The 24,231-nt window shown below is 48.0% G+C and overlaps 1 protein-coding gene across 7 annotated transcripts in view; it reads right to left on the bottom strand.

Annotated features, from left to right (window-relative positions):
* Nucleotides 1-24,231, bottom strand: part of FAM193A (family with sequence similarity 193 member A) — a 163,555-nt gene that overhangs the window by 925 nt on the left and 138,399 nt on the right. For all 7 annotated transcript variants that reach the window (XM_049630178.1, XM_049630179.1, XM_049630177.1 and 4 more), the window contains 6 exons: nt 23,071-23,343; nt 21,482-21,764; nt 20,424-20,607; nt 19,212-19,442; nt 16,012-16,843; nt 8,789-8,870 (listed from right to left, as the gene is read on the bottom strand). In XM_049630178.1, the coding sequence (XP_049486135.1) occupies nt 8,789-8,870; nt 16,012-16,843; nt 19,212-19,442; nt 20,424-20,607; nt 21,482-21,764; nt 23,071-23,343 (1,885 nt within the window). The remainder of the gene's footprint in view (nt 1-8,788; nt 8,871-16,011; nt 16,844-19,211; nt 19,443-20,423; nt 20,608-21,481; nt 21,765-23,070; nt 23,344-24,231) is intronic.

The raw sequence follows: 24,231 nt of genomic DNA, 5'->3' as shown, positions 1-24,231 counted from the left end.
AGCGCCCTCAGCGTCCTCCGGTTTCCCCTGTCCTTCTTCTCCAACTTGTCCCCCAGGGAAGCTGCTGCCCAAGGAAAGTTTCTGATGAGCCTGAGTCAGTGAAGGTGGCTCTGCCAACGGCCACCACCCTGCCTCTGTCACCTGCTAAGTCACAGAGATCCCCCCGTCCTCACTTATCCACGAACACACGGGGAAGCGCGATGTGGGAGGAATGGGACTTTTCATGGCCAGACTCGGCCCCACTGCTGCCTGCACTGCCCACCCAGCACTCAGGGCCGCAGCGGGCGCAGAGGAGCGCCTGCGGCCTCAGGCGCCAGCCTCTGGCCCCGGGCTCCAGCTCTGGGTCACACGCTGCATGCCAAACAGGGCTTGGAAAAGACCACACTTTGCCACCTGCTTCCCAGGCGACAGTGGCCGATTCTGTATTAAATGAAGAACATTTTCTTTCAAAAGCCTTTACTTGGCATAATTTCTGAAGTTTTCACCTTTCCAGCTCTCATCTGGGTAGCAGAAATTTGAATTAAGCCTGAAAATGGTTACTGCTGTCTCACCACTGAAGTGGAAGTGTGTTGGTTTACACAGTGGTTAAACCGACCAACCTCAATTTCTTGTGCAGCTCGCCCGGCAGTCTGTGTCCAGGTAGAAGGGTCGTACCCCCCCACCCCGCCCTGAACCTCACTTCTCTTTCCCCGGCCAAGCTGGTCAAACCCCGAGTCCGGCAATGTTACCTTCTGCACCTTCCGGAAGCTCTCCCTTCTGCTTCTACTATCTCCCTTCTCCCGCAGCCGCTCCCAGCGGCTCCCCCTGGCACATGCGTGCCCCACACGTCTCCATGAGCAGCGACTTGGACGCTTACAAGGGTCACGCACGGCCCCGCTGCAAGCCACTCCACAAAGAGCTCCAACCCAACGGAAGCAAGCCCTCTGACGGGCTCTCAGGGCACAGGACACACAGCCCAAGCTGCTCCTTGGGGCCCCCAGGCCCAGAGTCCCCTGGCTCTGCCGAGCCCTCTCCACACACCCGGCTCCCCTGCACCTTATGCTCTGATACCACCTCCCCATCGGGCCTCCGTGCTGTCAGCAGTTGGACTGTGTCACACGTACAGAACACGTGTGCACAGGTAACCATGACACGAAAGCCTGGGTGACCACACCCCCAGCCCAGGTGGAGAAGCCCAACACCACCAGCCCGACAGCACCTTGCTATCCTCTCCCAGGAGGCAGCCCTGCCACAGGTGATAATCAGCCCCAGGTCTCATGGTTCCGCAGCAGTATTTCGTGTGCTGATTCACGGACTTCCAGAAACAGAACCATACTGTCTATTATTTTTTTCTTACTGCTTTCTTTCAACATTATGTTGTGCAATTCCTCCACGAAGCCACACTTTGTTATTTTCAAGGCCGTAAGAGCAGACCACGGGGAACAGACAAGTGGACGCCGTGCTCACATGGTTCGGCCTGGGCTGAGCACATGCGCACCCATGTGGGGCAGGCAGTGGGGCTCCGTGAAACGTACCACTTCCACTCTACCCGATTCCGCCAAACCCTTTCCCACAGTCGCTGGAGCCCCTCTGCGCTCCCGGAAGCGGTGGGCAGAGCCGCTGCTCCTCTGCGCCCAGCTCCCGCTCAGGCTAAAGACCTCGCCGGTTTACTGGTCACTTTTCTGTACCGCCGATCATTTTGTTTGCCCGTTTGTCAACATGTTTGTCTTTTTCTGTTTTATAATGTTTCTTTTTTATATTTTGATACTAATCCTTTGTGATGTGCTACAAATACTATTTCTTCACTTTCTTAAAAAAAAACTGTTGATTTTAATGTTGTTTAATTTATCAATCTTTTGTCTTATGGTTCTTTTTTTTTTTTGAGTTTTTTTTTTTTTTTTTTTAAGCATTTATTTTTGAGAGACAGAGACAGAGCATGAGCAGGGACGGGGCAGAGAGAGAGGGAGACACAGAATCTGAAGCAGGCTCCAGGCTCCAAGTTGTCCGCACAGAGCCTGACGCGGGGCTCGAACTCACAGACCGCGAGATCATGACCTGAGCCGAAGTCGGACGCTCAACTGACCGAGTGCCACCCAGGCGCCCCTATGGTTGTTGTTTCTAAGAAATCTTTCCCTACTCTGAGGTCAAAAAGATATTCACCTATATTCCAAATTAAAAGGCTTGCTTTTGACATTTAGAATCTCAACTCATCTAAAGCTGACCTTTGAGTATGGTGTGAGCTAAGTATTCAAATTTAAATGTCACAGCCCCATTTATGAACACACCTTCATTTGTTATAAACCAAAGCTCTGTGTTTGTATAGCCTATTTCTGGGCTCCACGACATTCTACACGAATATCATGATGTTTTAATAATCATGACTTTCTAAGTCTTTAAAATGGGCAAGAAAATGAGCATCATTATCAATCCTTTATAAGTTTTTTTGTTTTGTTTTTGTTTCTTATAAATGTAATACACATAAGGAAGAATAAATGAAACAGATGTGCACTATAAAGAAAAATTATAAGGCAAACACTGAATCACGAGAATCAAGCCCTGGGACGCTGCCAGTACCCAGGCAACCCCACCCAGCACCTGCTTCAGCCACAGCTGAGCCCCGCCCTGCTCCAAGTAATCACTATTCTGGCTTTTTATGTCAATAATTTCCTTGCTTTTCTTTATAGTCTTAACATCTATGTGTAGCATTCCCAAACAATATACTCTCCCCTCAATTCAGACAGAACATCTCCAGGAAACCCCCAATGTTCCTGTGTCCCTTTGTTGTCTGTCATCTCCTTGGCTCCCTGGCCCTAGGCAAACGGCGATCTGTTGTCTGTCACTACAGATGAACCTTATTTTCTGGAATCTCATGTAGATGGAACTTCACAGGATGCACTCCTGTGCACTAAGTACACTGCTTCTCAGATCCATCTATGGTGTTTCATCAGGAGGATGCTTCTCATTGCTGAGTGGCGTCCACCAGATGGACAGAGCATGGTTTATTCTGTTCATCTGCTGTGGATATCTGGGTTGTCGCCCATTTCTGGCTATTACAAATAAAACTTCTAGAAACCTTCATGTGTACGTCTTTGTGTGGATACACTCTTGTTTCTCTTGGGCAGACTGACTGGTGGGTATATTAAAAAGATGTACTTCAGTTGTGTCTAAATTGAACTTTATATAAACAGGGTGTTATATACATTCTCGTGTTGTGCCTTTTGTTGACTATTCAGTTTGTAAGATCCACGTTGCAGACTGCTCTAGTTCACTCCTTTTCGCTGCTGTATAGCATTTCATTGTGTGACTGCAAGCACAATATATCCATCCTAACATGTTTTAAAAACGCTAAATTTTGTAAAATTCTTCTTGGGTTTTAAAATCTACAGATAAATTTTGGGAAACACGACAGCTTTATGATACGGACTTTTCCTGTCAATGAATATAGGACCTGGGTCTTCAGTGTTCTTCAGTCACGTTTCAAAGTCTTCTATGCATAAGTCCTGTGCAACTTTTGTTAGGTTTATTCATGGACATTGCACAGATTCTGGTGCTATTATAGATGCTGTCTTTATTTAAATTACATTTTCAGATTATGGATGCTGTAGAGAAATGTAACTTCTGTACACTGATCCTTACTAAATTCTTCTGTAATCCCCTTTGTAGACCCTTAGATCATCTGTAAAATGGAATTTTATTTCCTCCTTTCCACTCCTTAAGCCTTTAATTTCTTTTCTTCTCTTATTCTGCTGTCTAGGAATTATAATTTAAGGTTGAACAGAAGTGGAAACAGAGCACCTCTGTTTTGCACGTGCTTCCATGTTTCCCATTTCAGAAAACGTTCCATGTGAATTTCTTTTCTCTCTCTTCTTTTTGGTAAATCTTTTCAGGTTAAGGATATTTCCTTCTATTGCTAGTTTATCCTTCTTCTCCTCCTTCTCCTTCTCCTTCTTCCTCTTCCTCCTCCTCCTCCTCCTCCTTCTTCTCCTCCTCCTCCTCCTCCTCCTCCTCCTCTTTAATTAACAGAGTGCTAAGATTTTATCAAGTGTTTTTTCTGAACCTATGGAATGATCATATGGTTCTTCGTTAATATATCAGTTTAGCAAATCGCATTTGTGGATTTCCTAATATTAAATACTCCTTGAATTCATCCCTGGGGTACATCTGTTTGGTCGTATATTGCTTCCTAAAATACTGTTGGATTTGAACTTTTTCTTGATGTGAACTTTTTCTTGATGATTTTACATCTAGTATTCATGACTGAAAGAGATCTGTAATTTTTCATGTTTTCTGTATTGCTTTTTAGCAGATTTTGGTATAAAATTCTTCCTTCTCTCATAAAATGAGGTGGGGAGTCCTGTTCCATTCTCTGGTAGAATCAGTATAAGCTTGGATAATCTGTTTGAGGTTTTGGGAGAATTCTCTGCAAAACCGTCAGAATATAGTTTTCTCACTGGGAAGACTTATAACTGCTTTGATTTCTTTGATGGTTGCTGGATCATTCAAGCTATTTATTGGGTTGATTTCGTACCTAAGTTTTAAAATTAATCATGTAGTTGTTCCCAGTGTCCTCTTGTATCTTAATTACCGCAGCACCTGTAGTTATTAATTATGCCATCCTTCCCATTTACATGTTCATGAAATTAAAGAAACCCTCTTTATTATGGAAGATTTAGACCCACACAAAATCGAGTGCAGTGAAATGGACACAGCCGTGGTCCAACTTTGATAATCACTGACATCCTGGTTCCTTTCCATCTAATTACTATATTCTTTTGTGTCTTTTTTTGTTTTTCCCATTTTTCTTGACCAGTCTCTCAAAGGTTCATTTATGTAGTTAATATTTGTAGAGTCAAATTTTGGCTTTGTTGATCTTCTCTGTATTTGTTTTTTATTTCACTATTTTTCTTTTATGTATTGTCTCCTTTTACTTTCTTTGGATTTGGTTGTTCTTTCCCTAATTTCTCAAATGAAATCCCTAACTCATTATTTTCAGTTTTAAAAACTCACTTGGCAGCATTCAAGGCTTCACTGAAAGAGCAAACTTTTTCCACATCCTACAGGTTTTCATATGCGTTTTCCCTATCTTTTAGCTCTGTGTATTTAAAATGTCTTACTGTGGTTTCTTATTTATTAACCCATGAGTTATTTACATGTATATACTTTCAGATTTCCAAATATTAAGGGACTTAAAATTTTACTTGTTGCACATTTCCGACTTAAACATGTTACGGGCAGAGAACACAAATTATGCACGTTCATTCTCTGAAACTTCTGAGCCCTGCTTCCCATGGCCCCGCAAGTGTTCTGCTTCTGTGAACGTTCCCTGTGTGCGTAAGAACACAGACCCCGGTTCCTGGACACAGTTTCATCTGTACTCATTAGACTCAGCTTGCTGGCCAAGCTCTGCTGATCCCCCACATCCTTGTGGGCGCTTGCACTGCTCAAGCGAGCAGCCACAGAGAGAAAGAGTCTGAGATGTCCTACAAGAAGAGTGGATTTGATTCTCCGTGCAGCCCAAAACAATTTTCCTTTTTGTATTTTGAAACTATTTCATTAAGTACTTAGTTTAAAATTTCTATGTCTTCCTCACACACTGAACCTTTTATTACTGTACGGCAACCTTCATCTGTCCCTTACATTAAAACATTCTGTCTGATAATAACATAACTATACAGGGGCGTCTGGGTGGTTCAGTCAGTTAGGCATCTGACTTCAGCTCAGGTCATGATCTCATAGCTCGTGGGTTTGAGCCCCGCGTCGGGCCCTGTGCTGACAGCTCAGAGCCTGGAGCCTGCTTCGGATTCTGTGTCTCCCTCTCTCTCTCTGCCCAACCTCTGCTTGCTCTCTGTCTCTCGAAACTGAATAAACATTAAATTTAAAAATAAAATAAATAAATAAATAACATAACCGTACAGTAGCTTCCTTTTCCCTCTTTATTTCCACCACCTTTCTATTCATCGTTTTAGGTATGTTCAGTGTGTTCTTGTAAATGGTACGTGTGTGTGTGTGTGTGCGTGCATGTGTGTAAGTATGTATATATGTATGTAAAATTATTAACACAATCTGACAAACTTTTTATCTATAATGGTTGCTGGTAAAACTGAACTTGTGTCTCTCGTGTTTTTAAAATTTGTTTACTGTACCTTCTTTACATTTGTTTTTCCTGAGTTTTGATTTTTTTTCCCCTTCTATAGATTAGCAATTTATACAGCCTATTTCTATTCTTTTAAGGACTGCTTGTGAAACTGTATCACCTTCACCTTAGAGTCTGAAGGTTAAATCCTTAGCTGGTGGGGCACCCGGGGGGCTCAGCTGGTAAGCGTCCGACTTCGGCTCAGGTCACGACCTCACGGTCCCCGAGTTCGAGCCCCGCGTGGGGCTCTGGGCCGACGGCTCGGGGCCTGGAGCCTGCTTGGGATTCTGCGTCTCCCTCTCTCTCTGCCCCTCCCCCGCTCACGCTCTGTCTCTCTCTCACAAATAAATACACATTAAAAAAGATCGAAATACTTAACTGCTAAATACCCGATAAAAGAACCCGAGGATACTCAGCTCTACTTCACACTAACTCACAAGCTTCTGTTCAATACGGCGGTTCTTCCAGACATGATGTCCACTGGCTTGTTACAGAGAAAGCATTTTATTTACCGACATTTATCAGGCTGTTTCTCTCTCCTTTCTGCAAATCAGACTTTCTAAGATCAATCTTTTTTCTTGAAGTGTAATCTTAGATTTTTTTTTTTAATGCTTTTATTTATTTTTGAAGCGGAGGGGGGGAGAGGGAGGGAGAGAGAGAGAGAGAGAGAGAGAGCGAGCGCGCGCGAGCACGAGCGGGGGAGGAGCACAGAGAGAGGGAGGAACAGAACTCGAAGCAGGCTGCAGGCTCCAGGCTCTAAGCTGTCAGCACAGAGCTCGACGCGGGGCTCGAATCCACAAATTGTGAGATCATGACCTGAGCCGAAGCCGGATGCTCAACCGACTGAGCCAACCAGGCGCCCCAGATGTTTTTTTTATGCAGATGTTTTTGTAGCAAGTTCCTGTAGTTTTTCTTTTATGTTAAAGAATAGGTTTGTGGGAAACATAGTTATAGACTGACAATTTTCTCCCAGCACTGAAAATATCACTCCATGGTCTTTGGGTTTTACATTTGCTATGTTGAGGAATGGATTTTTATTGGTTTATCCTAATGGTATATGTTGTACTGTTGAATTTGTAGCTTTGGATTTCTCATTAGCTCTTCAGAGTCCCCAGGCACCATTTCTCTTTACATACTGCTTTTCTATAGTCCCCATCTTCTCCAAAGGGGGGGGGGGGGGGCGGTCCAGTTAAATGTATATGTTAGACTCAGTCTCTCTCCTCCATGTCTCTTAACCTCTTTTATATTTTCTATTTTCCTTGAATTGTGGTGCATTCGGGGGGGTATGTCTGAGATATTTCTTCAAATTCACGAATTCCCTCTTCAGCAGTGTCTAAGCTGTTTATTGTGTATCTATTAAGATCTTGATTTTAATAATTATATTTTTCATTTCTAGATGTTTGTTTTCCCCAGGTCTTGGGCGTTTGATAATCTCTGTTTATAAGCACATGCATGATTTCAAAAATATATGAGGCCTAAAGACCTACCTTGGGAAAATTTCCCTCCAAAGTTCTGCTTTTATCCAAGAAAAGTCCCTATTCCATCCCTTGCTCCCCAGAATTTAGCTTCAGGGCAAACTCTCTTACTAATGCAAGTGATTTACCTATAGGTCATTTTGGACTTTGTACAAACACATCTGTACCACTTGAGAATGACAATCCCATTTCTTCCTTGATTCTTATCCTTTTTTTTCTTCTTACGTCTTCGCAAACAGAAGTTGTGATGATGGGCATCCTTCTCTTCTTTTTTCTTTTTTAATCTCAAGGGGCAGTTTTTAATGTTTCACTGTAAGGATGGCATTTGTTGTACTTTATGGATACCTTTTACTATGTTAAGGATGTGCCTGGGTAGTCCTACTTAAGAGTTTTTGTAATGAACACATGTCCAACTTTAGCAGATGCTTTATTCCGTCTGCTGAGATACATACACACACATACACAAATTACATAATAAATATAATTTCCAGAAATATTTAGACTTCTTTTCTATCCTATCCTATCCTGAACAATTAGAATTCAGAGCAAACACACTGCTCCGTGTGTGTGTGTGTGTGTGTGTGTGTGTGTGTGTGTGTGTATGTGGTTACCTGAAACAAAGAAGTTAAAGTACTAACAAAGAAGGAACAAGGAGCTTTAAAATAAAATTTGCTTGCCAAAATTCACAAAGAAGATAAAATACTATCGAACACAGTACTAATAAAGTCTGATGCTCGTCAGGAAAACAGAAAATATCTAAAATGTTACTTTTCTCCTTAAAAGCACGCCATACAGAATGTTTCAGTGTCAGCACACATGAGGGTCACCAGGGATGCTTGGGATCATACAGACGTCAGGTCCCTCCCCAGCGCCTGACCCTGCAGGTGTGGGGAGAGGCCTGCGTGCCCCACTGGTGCAGCTGGTCTAGAGCACGTCGAGAACCACTGTCCTAAACCAGTCTTCACACAGAAGGGAGGGGAGAAGCGCCTGGGTGCAAGCGGGAGTGAGGAGGCCAGTGTGCGTGCTGGGGCTATGGAGGGACATGTGTGGCAGGCCGTCACAGGGCTGCAATGCTACTGAGGAGCCAGGCTCCTTGGCCAGATGACAGAACTTGTGCCCCACACAACTGGCAACGCCATGGGAGGGTCGTGTATGGCAGCCGTAAACCCACATCACTTCAGACACAGGCCCCAACATTTACCTTTTGAAATACTCCACTTCCCTCTCTGTCTCGTCCATGTCCACGCTGTCTAGGTCGATATCTTTAGGCAGAAAGACATCATCTGTTAAACGAAAGAAACAAGGCAAGTCAGATTACAAGAGAAGAAACCACGTGGCTTTACTCTACTTAATTTTAACAGCTTCGCAAACTGAAAATGTTCTCCAAGATGAGATTTTACAAACAGCTAAAAGAGGGCAGCTGTGTCCCACGTGCTTGTGGACATCCAGGTCCAACCTGGACATCGGGGAACTCACGTGGTTGCTGAGCAAAGCAGCTGTCGCTGCAGGTCCCACCAGAAGAGGCCCATTTGCTGACACCCAATCCCCAAGGGACCGGTCTTTAATTGACACATCTCCATAATGGGAGAGCCCTTCGGAAGACTCTTGGAAACCCAAGTGCTTGTGAGCCCAGAGGCTGCCCTAAGTCCCTACTGGGGGCAGGAGTGCACTAGTGAATAGAGAAGCTGCCCAGAGGGCAGCATGAAGGGGAGGAAAACGCTGTCCCTCACAGTTAGAGGGCACAATTGTACCCCGGTCCCAGACATCAACCTCTACAGGAAGATGGCTCTCCCAGACACTTGGTTTACATATGCAACATCCCACAAACATCATCAAAAACTTTTCAGGCTGTTCCAATAAAAAAGCAAGGCTGCTTTTTCACTTTGCAGTTAAATCACCCAATTTGAAAACAGGACAGCAGGGAGGCTAATGATTTGGGATTATTCCATCTCCTGGAATCTCAGCCAGTTTGAGGGTTTCAACTTCTCGCTTCTGCTCTGCCCACCCCATCTGGTACCTGTGGGATGCCGGGCACTTCCTGGGCCCTGTCTGGGCCTCGCGCGGGACCATCAGTGCAGGCACAACAGCCAGCCCCATCAAAGAAGGGTGCAGGGTGTCTGCTTTCCCGCAGACTTTGGCATGGGGCAATTTTTTATAATCTTTAACAGACAGACACACCTTTCCCCCCACCACTGGGGCACTTCCACGGTAGCACAAGACATGGTTCCCCTGCGTAAGCAGCTAGCGCCACTGACGACCTCTGCCACCAGGCAGAGCGCCCTCACATCCGTGAGCTCACAGAAACGGCAGGGAAGAGCTTCCCTGCCGGGACCTGCGTGACCACAGCCCCTCCTGCACAGACAGCCCCCTGCCCCTGCCAGACCCAGGCCCTCCTACTCCCAGCCTTCCTCCTCCGCAACTCCCCCAATCCCTCCTTCCACCTGGATACCGACACCACCAAACCTCCACCCCTGCCCCAGACGGCTTTCCTGGGTTCCACGCTTATAAAGCTACCTCCCGCAAACACACGCCTTCGGGCGTCTGACCCCCAATACAGGCAACGGTGGGTCCCCGTACTCCGCTGCAAGCCTGCTCCTTTCCTGACAGTGAGCCTCCCATCCCCCCTTGCCCATACGTCACACTCTCTAGGTGCTGGGCAAGCGCTCTGTGAAAAGTCAGGGACTCCCCCATCTCCATCCACTGCCACTGCTTCAGTGCTGGCCTTCACTAGCCGGCACGGTCATCCTCACAACACGCCCAGTCACAGCTGCCTGGCTTCCACGGCCCAGTCCATCCCTCCCCCAGCCACAAAGACTACTCTGACCAGGGCTCTGTCTGGACATCGAGAAGACCTCGCTCGTCTGGCTGCCGACTCAACTCGCTGACGCCCTGTTCAAGGCAACACCGACGTATGAGGAAGAGCAAGATGGGGCAGGAGTGTTTTTTTGTTTGTTAGTTTGTTTGTTTTGTTAAAGTAGGCTTCATGCCCAGTGCAGAGCCCAATAGGGGCTTGAACTCAGGACCCCGGAGGTCAAGACCTGAGCTGAGATCAAGAGTAGGAAGCTCAATCAACTGGGCCACCCAGGAGCCCCAGGGGTGTTTACAGATACAATGAAAGTGAAGTCTAAGGTAGGAACAATCTCTAATCAATAGTCATTCCATTAACAGTTCTAGAAGAGGAATGACCACAAAAGCAGACAGAGCAGGTACATCTGCTAGGAAAGCTGCCTTAATAAAGCAATTTCTTTTTTTCCTTAAAAAAAAAAATGTTTATTTCATTTGAGAAAAATGTTTATTTCATTTGAGTGCAGCGCTCTCGCAAGCAGGGGGAGGGGCAGGGAGAGAGAGAGAGAGAGAGAGAGAGAGAGAGAGAGAGAGACTCCCAAGCTCCGGTTAATAGCGCAGAGCCCGATGAGGGGCTTGATCTCCCAAACCATGAGATGGTGACCTGAGTCGAAATCAAGAGCTGAATGGTTAACCAACTGTGCCACCCAGGTATCCCAATAAAGCAAATTCCTTATATTCTTTTTTTCTGATTAGAACTAATAATCAGTATTGCACATCTTGGTATAAGGGAAAAAAGAGAACCATGACCAGCTTCAGTACCACAAAGGCATTTTTCACAACAAAGCTATATTAATCAGAGTGGAAAGTATGACCCAAGTATTTCATATCCAGCCAGGCTGTCTGTTCATCATTAAGAGTGCAGGAAATGTTCCGCTTTGCCAAAGCTCAGAGAATTCTGTGCCCCTGACCCTTACTTGGGGACACGCGCCCAAGAGCAAGCTCCACCCAACCAGAAGAGGGCTGGGAAAACCTCACAGGAGGACCAGCACAAGCACGGGACGTAATCAGCTGTGGACCTATGAGTACTGTGTGTCTGACACAGCGGAAATAATGCGGCTGAAACACGGGAAGAGAAGGGACCGCGAAATGGAAAGAATGGGATCGGCTCACAGACTGTTGCCCCAGCAATAAGTGGGTGTCAGAGCACTTCCCGTGGAGCCAGCAGTGGAAGGAAAGCAAGGACGGGGCACTAGACGTGCAAGTGTGGAGGAATGCACTCAGACAAGACTGCCAGGTGTCGTGAAAACCAATGATTTTTTACAAATAAAAGCTAAGGAAACACATCACATAGAAAAAGAAACAGTAAGTATAAAATACACAGAGTAATTATAAACTGTAATCAGAGCTGACACAAAGCACACAGTAATAACACATGGGAATGGGCTCAAACTCACCTGTAGATAAGAGTTTCCATTTGGCTCACAAAGCAAGACTCAGATTTGTGCTACCTAAAATCAGAGAATGAGCTAACACTAAGTGACTCAGAAAGGGGTTAGCACAGAGGGGCCCCGCCAGGCGAATGGAGACAAAAAAAGGGCAACGATCACCATCTTAAATAAAGTAGAAGCCAAGCCGAAAGCACAAAAACACAACAGAAGGATATTTTTCAGTACTAAAAACCACAATTCACTAAGAAGATATTACAGTTAGCTGTTACGGTCATATAATTATATATATATAGTTATATAACATATATAGTTACTTATAGTGCACCAAATAACATAAACACCACCTTTATAAGGCAAAACTGCAAGAAATACAACATAGAAACTCATTAATAATAAATAAGAAAAGACAGGTCAAGAGCACAAAAAACAAGTATGGGATGCAGAAGACCTAACCCTTACTATAACTCATCGATACATGATGGGACATACATATTCAATTTTCCCCATAACAGAAAAAATACACTTTTATCTGAAGTATATATATGGAACAGTCACAAAAAAATACCCGTAAATTCCACAAAACAAAAATATTACAAACAACAAACTCTGATCACAATGCAGAAAACCTAGAAATTATTAAACATACAAAAACAATTCTCCCACCCAGAAACCTAAAAGTCACCTATTATACTACTAGTGAATGAGGGATAAAAACAAAGAAATTACTGAATTTCTTAAAAACAAACAAAAAACCAAAATGGAAACATTATCAGACTATGAAATATATTTAAAGGAATGATCAGAGAAAAATCTGAAGCACTTAATACTTTGATCAAGAAAAATGGTGGAATGAAAACAAATGAACTCAATTCCCAAATCAAAAAGTTGGGAAATAATCAAGAAAATAAAGGAAAGCACAGGAAGAAAATAAAGATAAAAAGCAGAAATTCATGAGGTATTAGAACAACAGTAAACCTATTTAATAAATCAAGAGGCTGGTTAAAAAAAAAAAAAAAAGATAACAAAATAGACAAACTATTTTTTTTTTAAATAGGCTCCACACCCAACATGGGACTTGAACTCAACGACCCTGACTGAGATCAAGAGTCACATGCTCTACCAACTGAGCCAGCCAGGCGTCCCCAAAATAGACAAACTATTAACTAATGAATGAAACAGAATGGGGAGAAAACATAAATAATGATGAGGAAAATAGCCACTGAAAATAAATTTTTAAAAATAAGGTACTTTGCACACATCTACGTAAATAAGTTGGAAAACCTAGCTGAAAAAATAATTTACTATGTGAATACAGTTTACTAAAATTAACCTCATTAGAAACAGCAATGCCAAATAAACTAATTTCCATTTCTATCTTTCTCAGAAAAGAGACAAAATTATCAAGGACCTAGCCCATAAAAAAGCACCAGGCCCAAAGGGCTGCATAGGAGTTTTTCTCTCAGAACTTGAAAGCTTTGATAGTCTCAATGCAGAGTGAATTGTTCTAGAACACTGAAAATGAAAAACAAACAAGAAACCCTAATTTTTTACATTTCTTTATGAAATATGATACTAGTAGCCAAAGCTAATACAGGAAGCAGGGAAAAAAAAAAAAGTTACAGACTTGTATCTCTTATCAATACTGGTATGAAAATGCTAACTAAAATCATAGCAAACAGAACCCAAAACTAAAGAATACAATACACTACAAGCAAATGGGCTTCATTCCAGGAATCCAAGCCTGCTTCAACATTAGGAAACCTAATCATATAATAGGTATAAGAAGAAAAATCATATTTATGTCCACAGATTCCAGAAAATCTTTCACCAAATTCAACACCCATTCCTGATTAAAAAAACCACTCCATAAAAGTAGGACTCATTGCATATTTTCTCAAAATGATAAGATATATAAACCTTACCCTAAAGCCAGAATCTGACTTAATGTGGAAACACCAGACATTTCTGTTAAGATTGAGAATGATACAATCAAACCCTGGGAGGGTAAGACTTGGGAAAGTTGGAATAAAGCTTTCTCTATTTGTATATATACGATAGAACAGTTGGAGAACCCTAGAGAATCAACAATAACACTCAAACAATAAAATGATTCAGTAAGACAGAAGACATAAAGTTAATATACAAAAATCAATAGCTTTTGTGTACACAAACAACCACTCAGAGCAGCACTATCCAACAGAAATATGACGTGAGCCACAAATATAATTTAGGATTTTCTGGTAGCCACAATAACAAAATTAAAAATAGGTAAAATTAATTTTAGTAACATACATTTCGTTCAATTAAAATATAGCCAAAAGACGATCATTTCCACCTGTAATCAGTACAGAAATTACATTGTTGTATTTTGTATTTATATTCATTCTTTTCATACAAGGCTTTCAAGATCCACTGTATGTTTGCACTACAACACCCTCCACTTGGAACAGCCACATTCCCCGTGCTCAGTGGTGACGTGTGACTAGTGGCTAATGCACATAAAGCGCACAGCGAGAAGACATAACGGTGAGGAGTCCCACAATGACACTGCAAACGAGGAAGATCGAATACGTAGTGAGCAAGAAACTCAATAAGAAATGTGGACAATCTACGAGAGAAATTTCAGAACATTCCTAAAAGCCACAAAAGTGGACTTGAACGAGTGGAGAAACACTCCTACATCTGGAAAGGGCAGTCAATTCAGAGAGGCATCAATTCTCCCCTAAACTAATGAATAAATTTAATGCAGCTCCAATAAAGATACCAACGAAGCTTTTTTTATGGCCCCAGCACGCGGACACTGAAGTCCACATGGAAGCACAGAGAGGAATAAACAGCCAGGACGATGCTGGAAAACACCTGTGAGGAGAGGCCTCACTGAAACACACAGGGCTCCCCAAATAACTAACTCAGTGTGGCAACAGCACACGACAAAGCAAAGTGGAAAAGAACAGAAATTCCAGAGTAGAAATTTAGTGTGGAGCAAAGGAGATGTCCTGAATCACTGGGGCAGGATGAATTTTTTTTTTTTTAACTTAAAAAAAAAAAAAAAATTTAATGTTTATTTTTGAGAGACAGAGCGTGAGAGGGGGAGGGGCAGAGAGAGAGGGAGACACAGAATCCGAAGCAGCCTCCAGGCTCCGAGCTGTCAGCACAGAGCCCGACGTGGGGCTCGAACCCACAAACCGTGAGATCATGACCTGAGCCAAAGTCGGATGTTTAACCGCCTGAGCCACCAGGCACCCCGGGACGAATTTTTAATGCCTGATGCTGGGCCACCAGGCTAACCATTTAAAGAAAGAGCATATACTGGACCCAAGCCTCACAGGATACACAAGAACAAACTCCAATGTACCAGGCACTACATGAAAAAGGCGGAACCACACAAATGCTACAAGACACAGGCACACTCCTCTTCCACCTTTGTGCTAGAGGGACGCTTTCTGACTGTCATTTAAAATCCAGAGGCAACAGGAGATCAACGAACCGACTACATAAAAGCGACAGAGAACACTTCCGCAAGGCTGAAGACAACCTGTGAACTGGGAGCACGTTAAAAGGCTAGTATCTCTAACGTGAAAAACTCTTAAACATGGGAACATGTTTAAGACCATGTTTAAGAAGACCAAAAACCTAATTATAAAGTGAGAAAAAAATATAAGAATAGAAAATTCACAAAAAAGAGACAAACCGCTCTTAAAAACATGACCTCCCCGTAATTAGAGAAAAATGGAAATGCAAACCACACTGAGGACCCTCTCGATGCTCCGTCTTCAGGAGTTAAGGCCTATATAATTAGGTCACGGTATTGCACTAGTGTTAATTTCTTAATTTTGATAACTGTGTTGTGGTTTTGTGAGAGAGCATCCTTGTTTCGAGGAAATACACAGTGAAGTATTTAAAGGTAAAGGGGCTTCATGTTTGAAATTTCTCTCCTTTGCTTCACAAAAACAGAAGAGGGAAAAAGACAGACAAAGCCAATGTGGTAACACACTGATTTTGGGGAATCAGAGTGTAGGGGAATTCTGTCCGTCTATAATTATTTCAAACTAACAAAAGCAAACAATGGCCACCGTCTCTCACTGCAGTGACAAAGCCACAAGAAGCACAAGCCAGGAGGGACAAGGTAGCACCCCGGACAGGGGGCACCAGCCACACTCCCCCCCCTCCCCGCCAACTCCGTATTTACCGATTGAGCTGCTGACTCTGTCTCCTTTCTTCTTCCTGTTCTTCTTGCTCTTGCCCTTGGGCTGAGGAGAGTCTGCGGGCACCAGCTTGCTGTCCTGAGGGTGCTCGCTGGGGGAGGCAGGCTCCTGGGGGGCCAGATTCAACCTTTCTTCCTTGACGTGGTTCAGCTGCTTTTTGTTATTGTTGTTACTGTTGACTTTCCTCTCCTCTCTTTTCTGCTCTGCCAGGGGAGTGAGGTCCAGGACTTTTGCCTTCGACTCAGTCTGGGGCCGGGGTCTGGGCTGGCTCTCGGAGGCCTTGGGGGGCTCGGCCGGCCTTCTTGCCGGCTCGCTGCTGGCCTTACTGGTCTGCTTGAGCTTTTGCTTGCCACTCCCCTCCTTGTGCTGATGCATGATGTCAAGGAGAAAAGACAGCGGCTCCTGCTGCTTCCCGCTGACCTCCTTCGGGAGGAGGAGCTTGGAGTCTCTGGCGTCCATGGGGTCGGTGGCATCGCCGTCGGCCCCCGGCCCCGGCCCAGGCTCTGAGTGGTCCCCGTGTCTGGAAGGGGAGTGAGGTGAGGTCTCTGGTTCTTCCATTTGCTCTAGTGAGCCATTGTGCATGTTTTCAGAGTTAGGTACAGACTCTGCTGCTGCCTGGAAGTTTCTAGCAAGGATGTCCAACTTGGGACAGTCTTTGCTTGGCCTCTCCTTCTTCTTCTTTTTCACAGCCCTCAGCTTCTGAAGCTCCTGAAGCCGCTGAAACTCCTCCTCCTCCTCCTGCCGCCGCTGCTCCTCCCGGAGGTGCAGGTGCTCCCGGGCCCGGGCCTCTGCCTCCAGGCGCGCCTTCTCTTCCAGCTGCCGTGGGGAAAGAAGGCAACTTAAGACAACAGCAAGTGTTCTAAACATGAAGACGCACAGAAAACAAGTAACTGTAAAACGAATTTATATAATAAGAACATAAACTCCGAAAGGGGATATATAATAAGCCCAAAGCTTAAAACACACTCACCCCAAATTACTTTACTCTCTGGAATCATGAGATTTAATCTTTCTACCCAGGTATATACACTCATTACTTTACTGGAGGCGGTGGTGGTGGCGGGGGCCACTTAGCAAACCATTCCTTACGGCCTCTGAGCTTGTGGCTGGGCACTTCTATGAAACAGGTCAAGGCAGCTGCGGTGCCCCTGCCCTGTGCCGGCCTCCCGCTGGAGCGTGACGTCTGGATGAGAACCAGCCTCGCACACCGATCACATGGCGGTTTAACGGCTGTGCCCCTGCCACCAGAGCTGGGCAAGTGCGCCTCTGCGGGCGAGGCCGGTGGATCCACATGTCAGAAGTGCGCGCTGCCCTGAAAAACCCGCGACTCCTTTTTCCCACCCTAGCAGATCAACAAAGGCCTCAACATATTTTCACCAGGGTCACAGAGCCAATGGCATGCTAATATATTCCACGTCACACGGCAAACAGACGTTGGCTATTTCTGCCCTCCAGCGTGGCGTCACGTTAATATTCATGCCTGGCGAAGACCGTGCTTCACTGGCGAGACACAGTCCAGGAGCCTCGGCACAAACTCTTCCTTCTGCTCTGACAACAAACAGAAGCCGTGAAGAGCGAGAGGCGGGGCTCTCTGCATCCCTGGGCTCCAGGACCAAACTTTGGCAAACACATCTGCACTTAGAAGTCCTTCCGGGTTTACATGATTTTTCACAACATCTCAGTAGGCAATATTTTTAAGAGACAATTTACTTGTAATTGTGAAAAACTTAAACATAAAATCATGTTAAAAATTTGATGACAGATTTTTAAAAAAACTTAATTGGACAATTCAGGTAAAACTTATTTAAAATCCTGGTTCCACCTGTTAAAAGAGAAGCCTTGGAGATGGCAAGCAGCCACAGGCAGCTCCCGGAGTGGCCCCTGTGGGTGCTACTTTGGACAGGTATCCCAGCGTCTAGGAGCAGGGCGCCCCCCACAGCAGGTCGGGGGGTAAATCGGCCACAAGACAGAATCTATAGGGAACTCAAAACCAGGTACACGGTGCCTTCAACAACCAGCCCGTCAGCCAGACGCGAAGCAGATCTGCGAGCCGCTCTGGAAGACGGGGTGCTGGGTACAGAGCACACGGGATGAGTGGGCCCTGGTGGAACACTCCTGGTGGGGAATATGTCTCACTGCCCCGCCCTAGTGGGGCTCGGCAGACCCTGGGCTCCTCGGGTGCAGAGCAGGCTTCTCCTCAGAGCCCCTCAACTCCACCTCGCCTGGGGCCGTGGAGCCCAACAGGGCTCCTGCTGGGTGGCCCACTTTGACACACTTGGGGAATGCTTCTACTCTGTCTCTGTGGGACCTCGCAGGTGCCTCGCCTCTTCCCGAAGCCGCCACCCCTCCCGCTGTCAGAGCCTGTGCCCTTCCAGGTTCCCTCTGCACAGCCCGGATCCATCTGCCACGGTCTGCCTCTGTAGGAGGCCGGAACCAGGATGGCCTTGGCATGGGCCTGGCCCCAGGGCGCTGAGGCACACAGAAGGGCAGACGCGGCCCGTGCCCTCACTTGCAGCACTAAGAGGAAGTGCTAGCGGACAGTCTCTGCACGTTGTGTCCTCCGCTGGCCCAACCCGTCTAGTCACGGCAGACACTTGCTTTCGCGACAGCCCATGCACATGCCCTGCAGTGAGGTGCCCAGGGCTGCCCGCGACGGCCCCCCATCCCACTCTTCCACCCGGGGCTCCGATGCCACGTGCCTGCCCTCTTCCGGGATGGCTCTGCCTGATCGTCCTCTGCCAGCTGGGGGACGAGGAGCGAGGGGACGGGAGGAGCCCTCGGACTAGGTCCCAAGGATGTCGCTGTGCCAAGAGCCCTGTCCCAGCCGCATGTCGAAGTAACTTCTTTCCCCGCAGTCTCCCAAAGCCCACCGCGAACCCCCTTTGGCTCCCAGCCAGGGGCTCCTTCCTCAACCTCCCTGGGAAGGAAGGCTCTTCCACAGACAGAGGTCGTGGGTCTGCTGCGGCACCCCCGCTGGGCATAGGGACCCAAAGGCCTGCTTTAGATCCACTGACAAACCTGTGACTTTAAAAAGGGGAAGCTGTGTCCTGAAAATACAACATAGGGCTTCTGCCCGGCTCCTGCCACGGACACAGAGACGGTCCGGGGCCCTCGTGGCAGCATGGTGGGCATGGGGCCCCGAGGCCCGCCCGCCGCCCCCGGCAGCACCTTGTGGCGCGCTCACCTTTCTCTGCTTGTGCCTGGCTCGCTTGGCGGCTCGGGTGCTGCTCACTGGCTTGGGCTCAGAGCTGTTTATGAACCGCAGAAGGTCCTCCACCCTGCGATGGTCAACCACACCCTCCCTCTCAGAGAGCTGGTCCGCTTTCTTAGGCTGTTCCTCTTTCCTCTTGGTCAGCCGCAAACGAAGCTTCTCCCTCATTTCCGCATAATTCCTACTTGTTGGTGCAGCCGGAGGCTAAGGCAATTAAATGAGAACATAACTCAATTAAGCTTCATGTTTTCATGACTCTGAATACTGCCAATTCCAGCACATATCCCTAAAAGTAAACTTTTCCTTGTCAGGTAATAAGCGTTCGTTGTGAAAAATAAGATAAACAAAAAGGAAAACCTACCACAGTTACCCCAAGACCAGTTCTAGCACAGACCCTGTCAACCTTCACATGTTCGTGAAAAATACAGTAACGGAGGACCAACTATGTACACAACCAGGTATTTTTAAACTGAAAAAGGAAAAAGAACCCACATGTACGGGTTAATGTACTTCTTACAGGATACAGTGATTATCTTTTCAAGTCAATAGTGTTTATACAATCTCTTCATCCATTTGTAGTTTCTTGTGTAGCATCAAAAGGAAAAAAGAAAACTGCCCTCAATCTCACTGTCAAAATTTCTTCCTGACACTAAACACACGTGTGCCCACTGAGCAAATGCAGACAGAACAAAAGTGGAAAAAGAGCAAAACACCAGTCGCTGCTTTTCCTCCCAGCCCCCCCAAGGCACCACGGCTGACGTCTGCTTGTACAGACAGACCCTTCTGGAAGGAGGTGTACGTGTGTATGTGCATCAACATCCCCTGTATCCCGGCAACAGGAATCCCACGTGCACGCCGCGCACAGCGAGCACCCCCACCACACGGCTGTGCACAGCCCAGACCCAACGGTTCCACGGCCAGCTGTTCAGTAGGCCCCTGGCCCATCGGTTGTTTTAAAACTCACAAACAAATGCAAAAATGCAGTAATCCTTAGAGCTACATCTCTGGGCAGGTATCTTCGTCACCTCCTTAGGGTGAGTACAACCTACAGGGTGAGCCACGACTCCGGACCATCCCTCGGTTCTCCTCACACTGCACCTGGGGCTCTACACACAGTGTGGCCGTGACGCGCCGCTGCCCCAGGATGTGCCGGCCCCCCAGGAACTCGCCCCCGGGGACACTTACCCCGCCGTGCCCGAAGAACTCACAGTAGCAGCAGTCACAGTACTTGCCCTCCTTCTGGTTGGTGGAGGTCGAGGTGCTGGAGCTGTGCTCGGAGCAGCTGTCCTCGTCAGCACTCTCGTCCCCGTCGTCTTGCTGCGGGTCATACACGCCGTTCTCACAGCGGTGCCCCTCGCAGTCGGGGTCACTGTGAAACCACACATAGGCGGTTACCAGCCGCCAGCTGTATGGGGAGCAGGGTGCCGCCCGGACACCAGGGGCCACACAGGAAAGGTGGTGTGGGCAGGCACATAATCTTGGAGGGCACACTCAGTCTCCTTCTGCGCTGTCCCTCCTGCCGCTGCTTCATGGGGCGGAGGGTGGAGGTTGTGTGGGGATGGCTTCACACAGGCAAATTCAAACACAACACAAATCATCTTTTTATTTTTTTTAAGTAGGCTCCCTGCCCAGCGCAGAGCCCAACTTGGGGCTTGAACTCACCACCCTGAGATCAAGAGTCAGACGCTCAATTGACTGAGCCACCTAGGTGCTCCCCAAATCATCTTTTTTTTTTTTTTTTTTTTTTTTTTTTTTTAAACTGTTGTTTGGGGCGCCTGGGTGGGTCAGTCGGTTGCGCATCTGACTTCGGCTCAGGTCATGATCTCGTGGTCTGTGAGTTCGAGCCCCACATCAGGCTCTGTGCTGACATCTCAGAGCCTGGAACCTGCTTCGGATTCTGTGTCTCCCTCTCCTTCTGCTCCCCCTCCCCCCGCCCCCTTCTCTCAAAAATAAACATTAAAACAAAAATTTTTTTTTAAAGCTGTTGTATCATTCTTCACTGAATGTATAACAACTTAAAAAGCACCCAGGTCCCCCCCACCCCTCTCTCCCGTGAAGCAGCTGGTGGCTGGATGGTGGTCTGCACACCGATCCCTGGTGGCCCCAGCTCTGAGGACTACAGATGCGACCAGTGTCCTCCCCTCGTCCCACGGCCTCTGCTGGGCACGCCCCTGTCCATCTTTCCCTGGCCATTCAGCCGCACGTGCCCAGGAACAGATCGCCGGGGCAGGCCCCAGGCTCACCTGCAGACGCTGGGGGGGGCGCTGAGGGAGCCGTCTGTGGTGGGGGGCGGGGGGGCTCCGGGAGCAGGACAGAAGCTCTTGCGCGTGTCCACAAACCCGGGGGACGTGGCCGCGGTGCTGGGGAAGGACGGGGCTGCGAGACTTGCGAGGTGAGGCGAGGAGGCGGGGGCGAGGGCGGCAGGGGCGAGGGCGGGGAGCGGCGCCAGGCCCGTGGGGCTGTTCCTCGGGGCGGCCGGCACCGCGTGTCTGTGGTCCTCCTTGCTGACGCCGTGGAACACCTCGCCTGCGTGTGGAGACGCAGAAGGGTCATCGAGGACGCTGCACTAGGTTAGTTTCTGTTCGCTAAACCTTTTCTCAACCTTTTCGTGTGGAGACGTTCGAAGCTCTACAGAGACTGTGAAGGCACAGTTACGAAGACGACCCACATACCCCTCACCTGGACTCACCACACGGAACATGTTGTCACACGTGTGGGTGTTGAGCCACACACTTTTTTGGCTTAACACGTGGAGCCTGCGTGCACCCTAAACACGTAGCACAAACCCTGGAGGACAGGACACTTCGCTGTGTGACCACATCAAAGATACACCGTCCATGTGACATTCTCATCCCGTCCCCCATGTCCCCCACCCAGCCTTTGTAGCTTTCCCCCAACCCAGCCCCTTGTCAACTTTTCTCCTCCTGCAACACTGCATTTTCTGAGTTGAGGACAGCTGCCCACCAGCATGGGCTTACGGTGTCACGTCAGAGCTGGCAGACATGCTCCAGGCATGACGGATCCTTCCCGCGTGATCGCACGAGAGGCCCCTAGCATCAGTCCGTGCCCTGACGGGGAGGTCACCTCTGACCAGTGTGCAGGGGGTGGTCTGCCGGATTCCTCCAGCGAGGGGCCCTTGACATTCCCTTCGTGATCTGCCAGTCACCTGTGGCTGCTGCTCCCGGACGGCGGGGATACTGCATTCCCCAGGCGAACACCCGCTGTTTGTCATGACCACCGAGGGTGCTCACCCGGACTGACAGTCACCCTGAAGGCCGCACGGCGGCATTCTCTGTCATGTCTGTCATGGAGCAGCGGTGAGCGTCTGTCAAAGAGCTGCCTCGCCCTCCTCCCTTCTCTGAACACCCGATGACTCCTGACTGTACGTGCTATAATCGATCCTATGATTCTTTCTGATGCCAGCGAGGGCCCTGGGAGCCAGCTCCTACGTGCCTGTGACCTCTGCTTCCAGCTCCCCTCTGCTTGTGCTCACACCACAGCGTGGAGCCATCTGAGCAGCACGGGGGCTGGGCCGCAGCCCGGCCCGCAGCCCCATCAACGCCCTCTCCACCAGGCTTCTGCTTTTAAAGGACAAATTCCTTCCCATGCTCAGAAAGCAGTGACCCCTTCCTCTCTCACAACTACAGGAACAGAAGAGAAAGGCAAGACAGCGTGGCAAGGCCCCGGAGGAAGTTGGTGGGGCAGCAACATGCGAATCAGACTCGCAGGGAAGTGCCCTCTGCTTGCCAGCACTTTCCAGGGCTACCACCACACCTGGGCCTCTGGCCATGCCAAGGAAAAGGCAGTTACAGAGGCGCTGGGCAGGCCTTACCTAGGGAGGGAGGCCTCTTGGATGACACTTTGAACTGGCTGTTGCTTGACTGCACGGTGGTGGCTGTGCAGGATACGGAGGAGGTGGCGGACGACGTGGCCATCACGACTTTGTTCGCCTCCAGGAAGGCGTCTTGGAAATTGTATAAGCACTTCTGTTTGGCGGCACTTTTTTTCTCCTTGCTCTCCGACATGGTGGGCGCCTCGTCGCTGGGCGGAGGCGGGAGGGCTTCGGGTCTGGGTTCGGACAGCGCTGGCCCTAGCATGTCACCCCCTTCAGAGAAGAATGCGAGAATTAAGGCTCCTGAGGAACACATAACCAACACCTACGGGACGTCTGCCAACAGAACTCCTAGCACTGGGGCCGCTACAGAGGCTGGGGTCACACGGGGTGATGCTAGACAACGAGTCTTCATCTAGGAAAAAACGTATTGAGCACCTACTATGTGCCAATTCCTGTGCTAGGTGCTTTCCCAAAGCGGTTTTACTTAACGTCTTAAAGCTACGTTCTGAGCTTGGTGCTATCATTCCCATCCTAAAGATAGAGAAACTGAGGCTCAGAGAGGCTAAGCAACTTGCCCAAGGTCACACAGCTAGAAATCCTTTCCAAGCACAGATGTCAAGTCTAGCGTGCTTTTCTGAGCACATGCGGGGGGCTGGGTGTGGGGCCACCAAGGGCTCTAACCACGTGAAGACAGAGCTAAGGGTGCAGCCAGCCCCTCTTCGGGTGCACCTTTCCCTACGACTGGAGTAACAGCTGCGGCTCAGCAGCTGAGCGCTGGGAGGAGGGAGCTGAGAGGGGACAGGCCCCATGTAGGGTCAATATCAATACAGAAACAGAAAAGGAACGTAAGTCACGGCATTCAAGTCGACGGTGGTGCTGCTGCAAGACCCCTGTGTGCTGGGTTGAGGGCTAGTTGTGATCACTGCTCGAGAACCAGAGGCCAAACACTGAAGCCTGGAGACGAGACGCTGGGCAGCGCTGGGGTGGCAGAAACCCCGCTGGTGCGCAGGGCCCTGGCTGGCGGCAGATGTGGGCGGCTGCAGCGGGACGGGGCCGAGGGGCCTCCCACTAGCGACAAAGGCGGGGCCCGACTAGCCTAGGGCTTCTACTGGGGGACCGAGGCAACAGACGGCGATCCACCCAGCTCAGGTCATTTTA

Source organism: Panthera uncia, chromosome B1 (genome assembly GCF_023721935.1).
Source record: "Panthera uncia isolate 11264 chromosome B1, Puncia_PCG_1.0, whole genome shotgun sequence".
Classification (NCBI taxonomy): Eukaryota; Metazoa; Chordata; class Mammalia; order Carnivora; family Felidae; genus Panthera; species Panthera uncia.
This window is presented reverse-complemented; position numbering and strand designations above follow the sequence as displayed.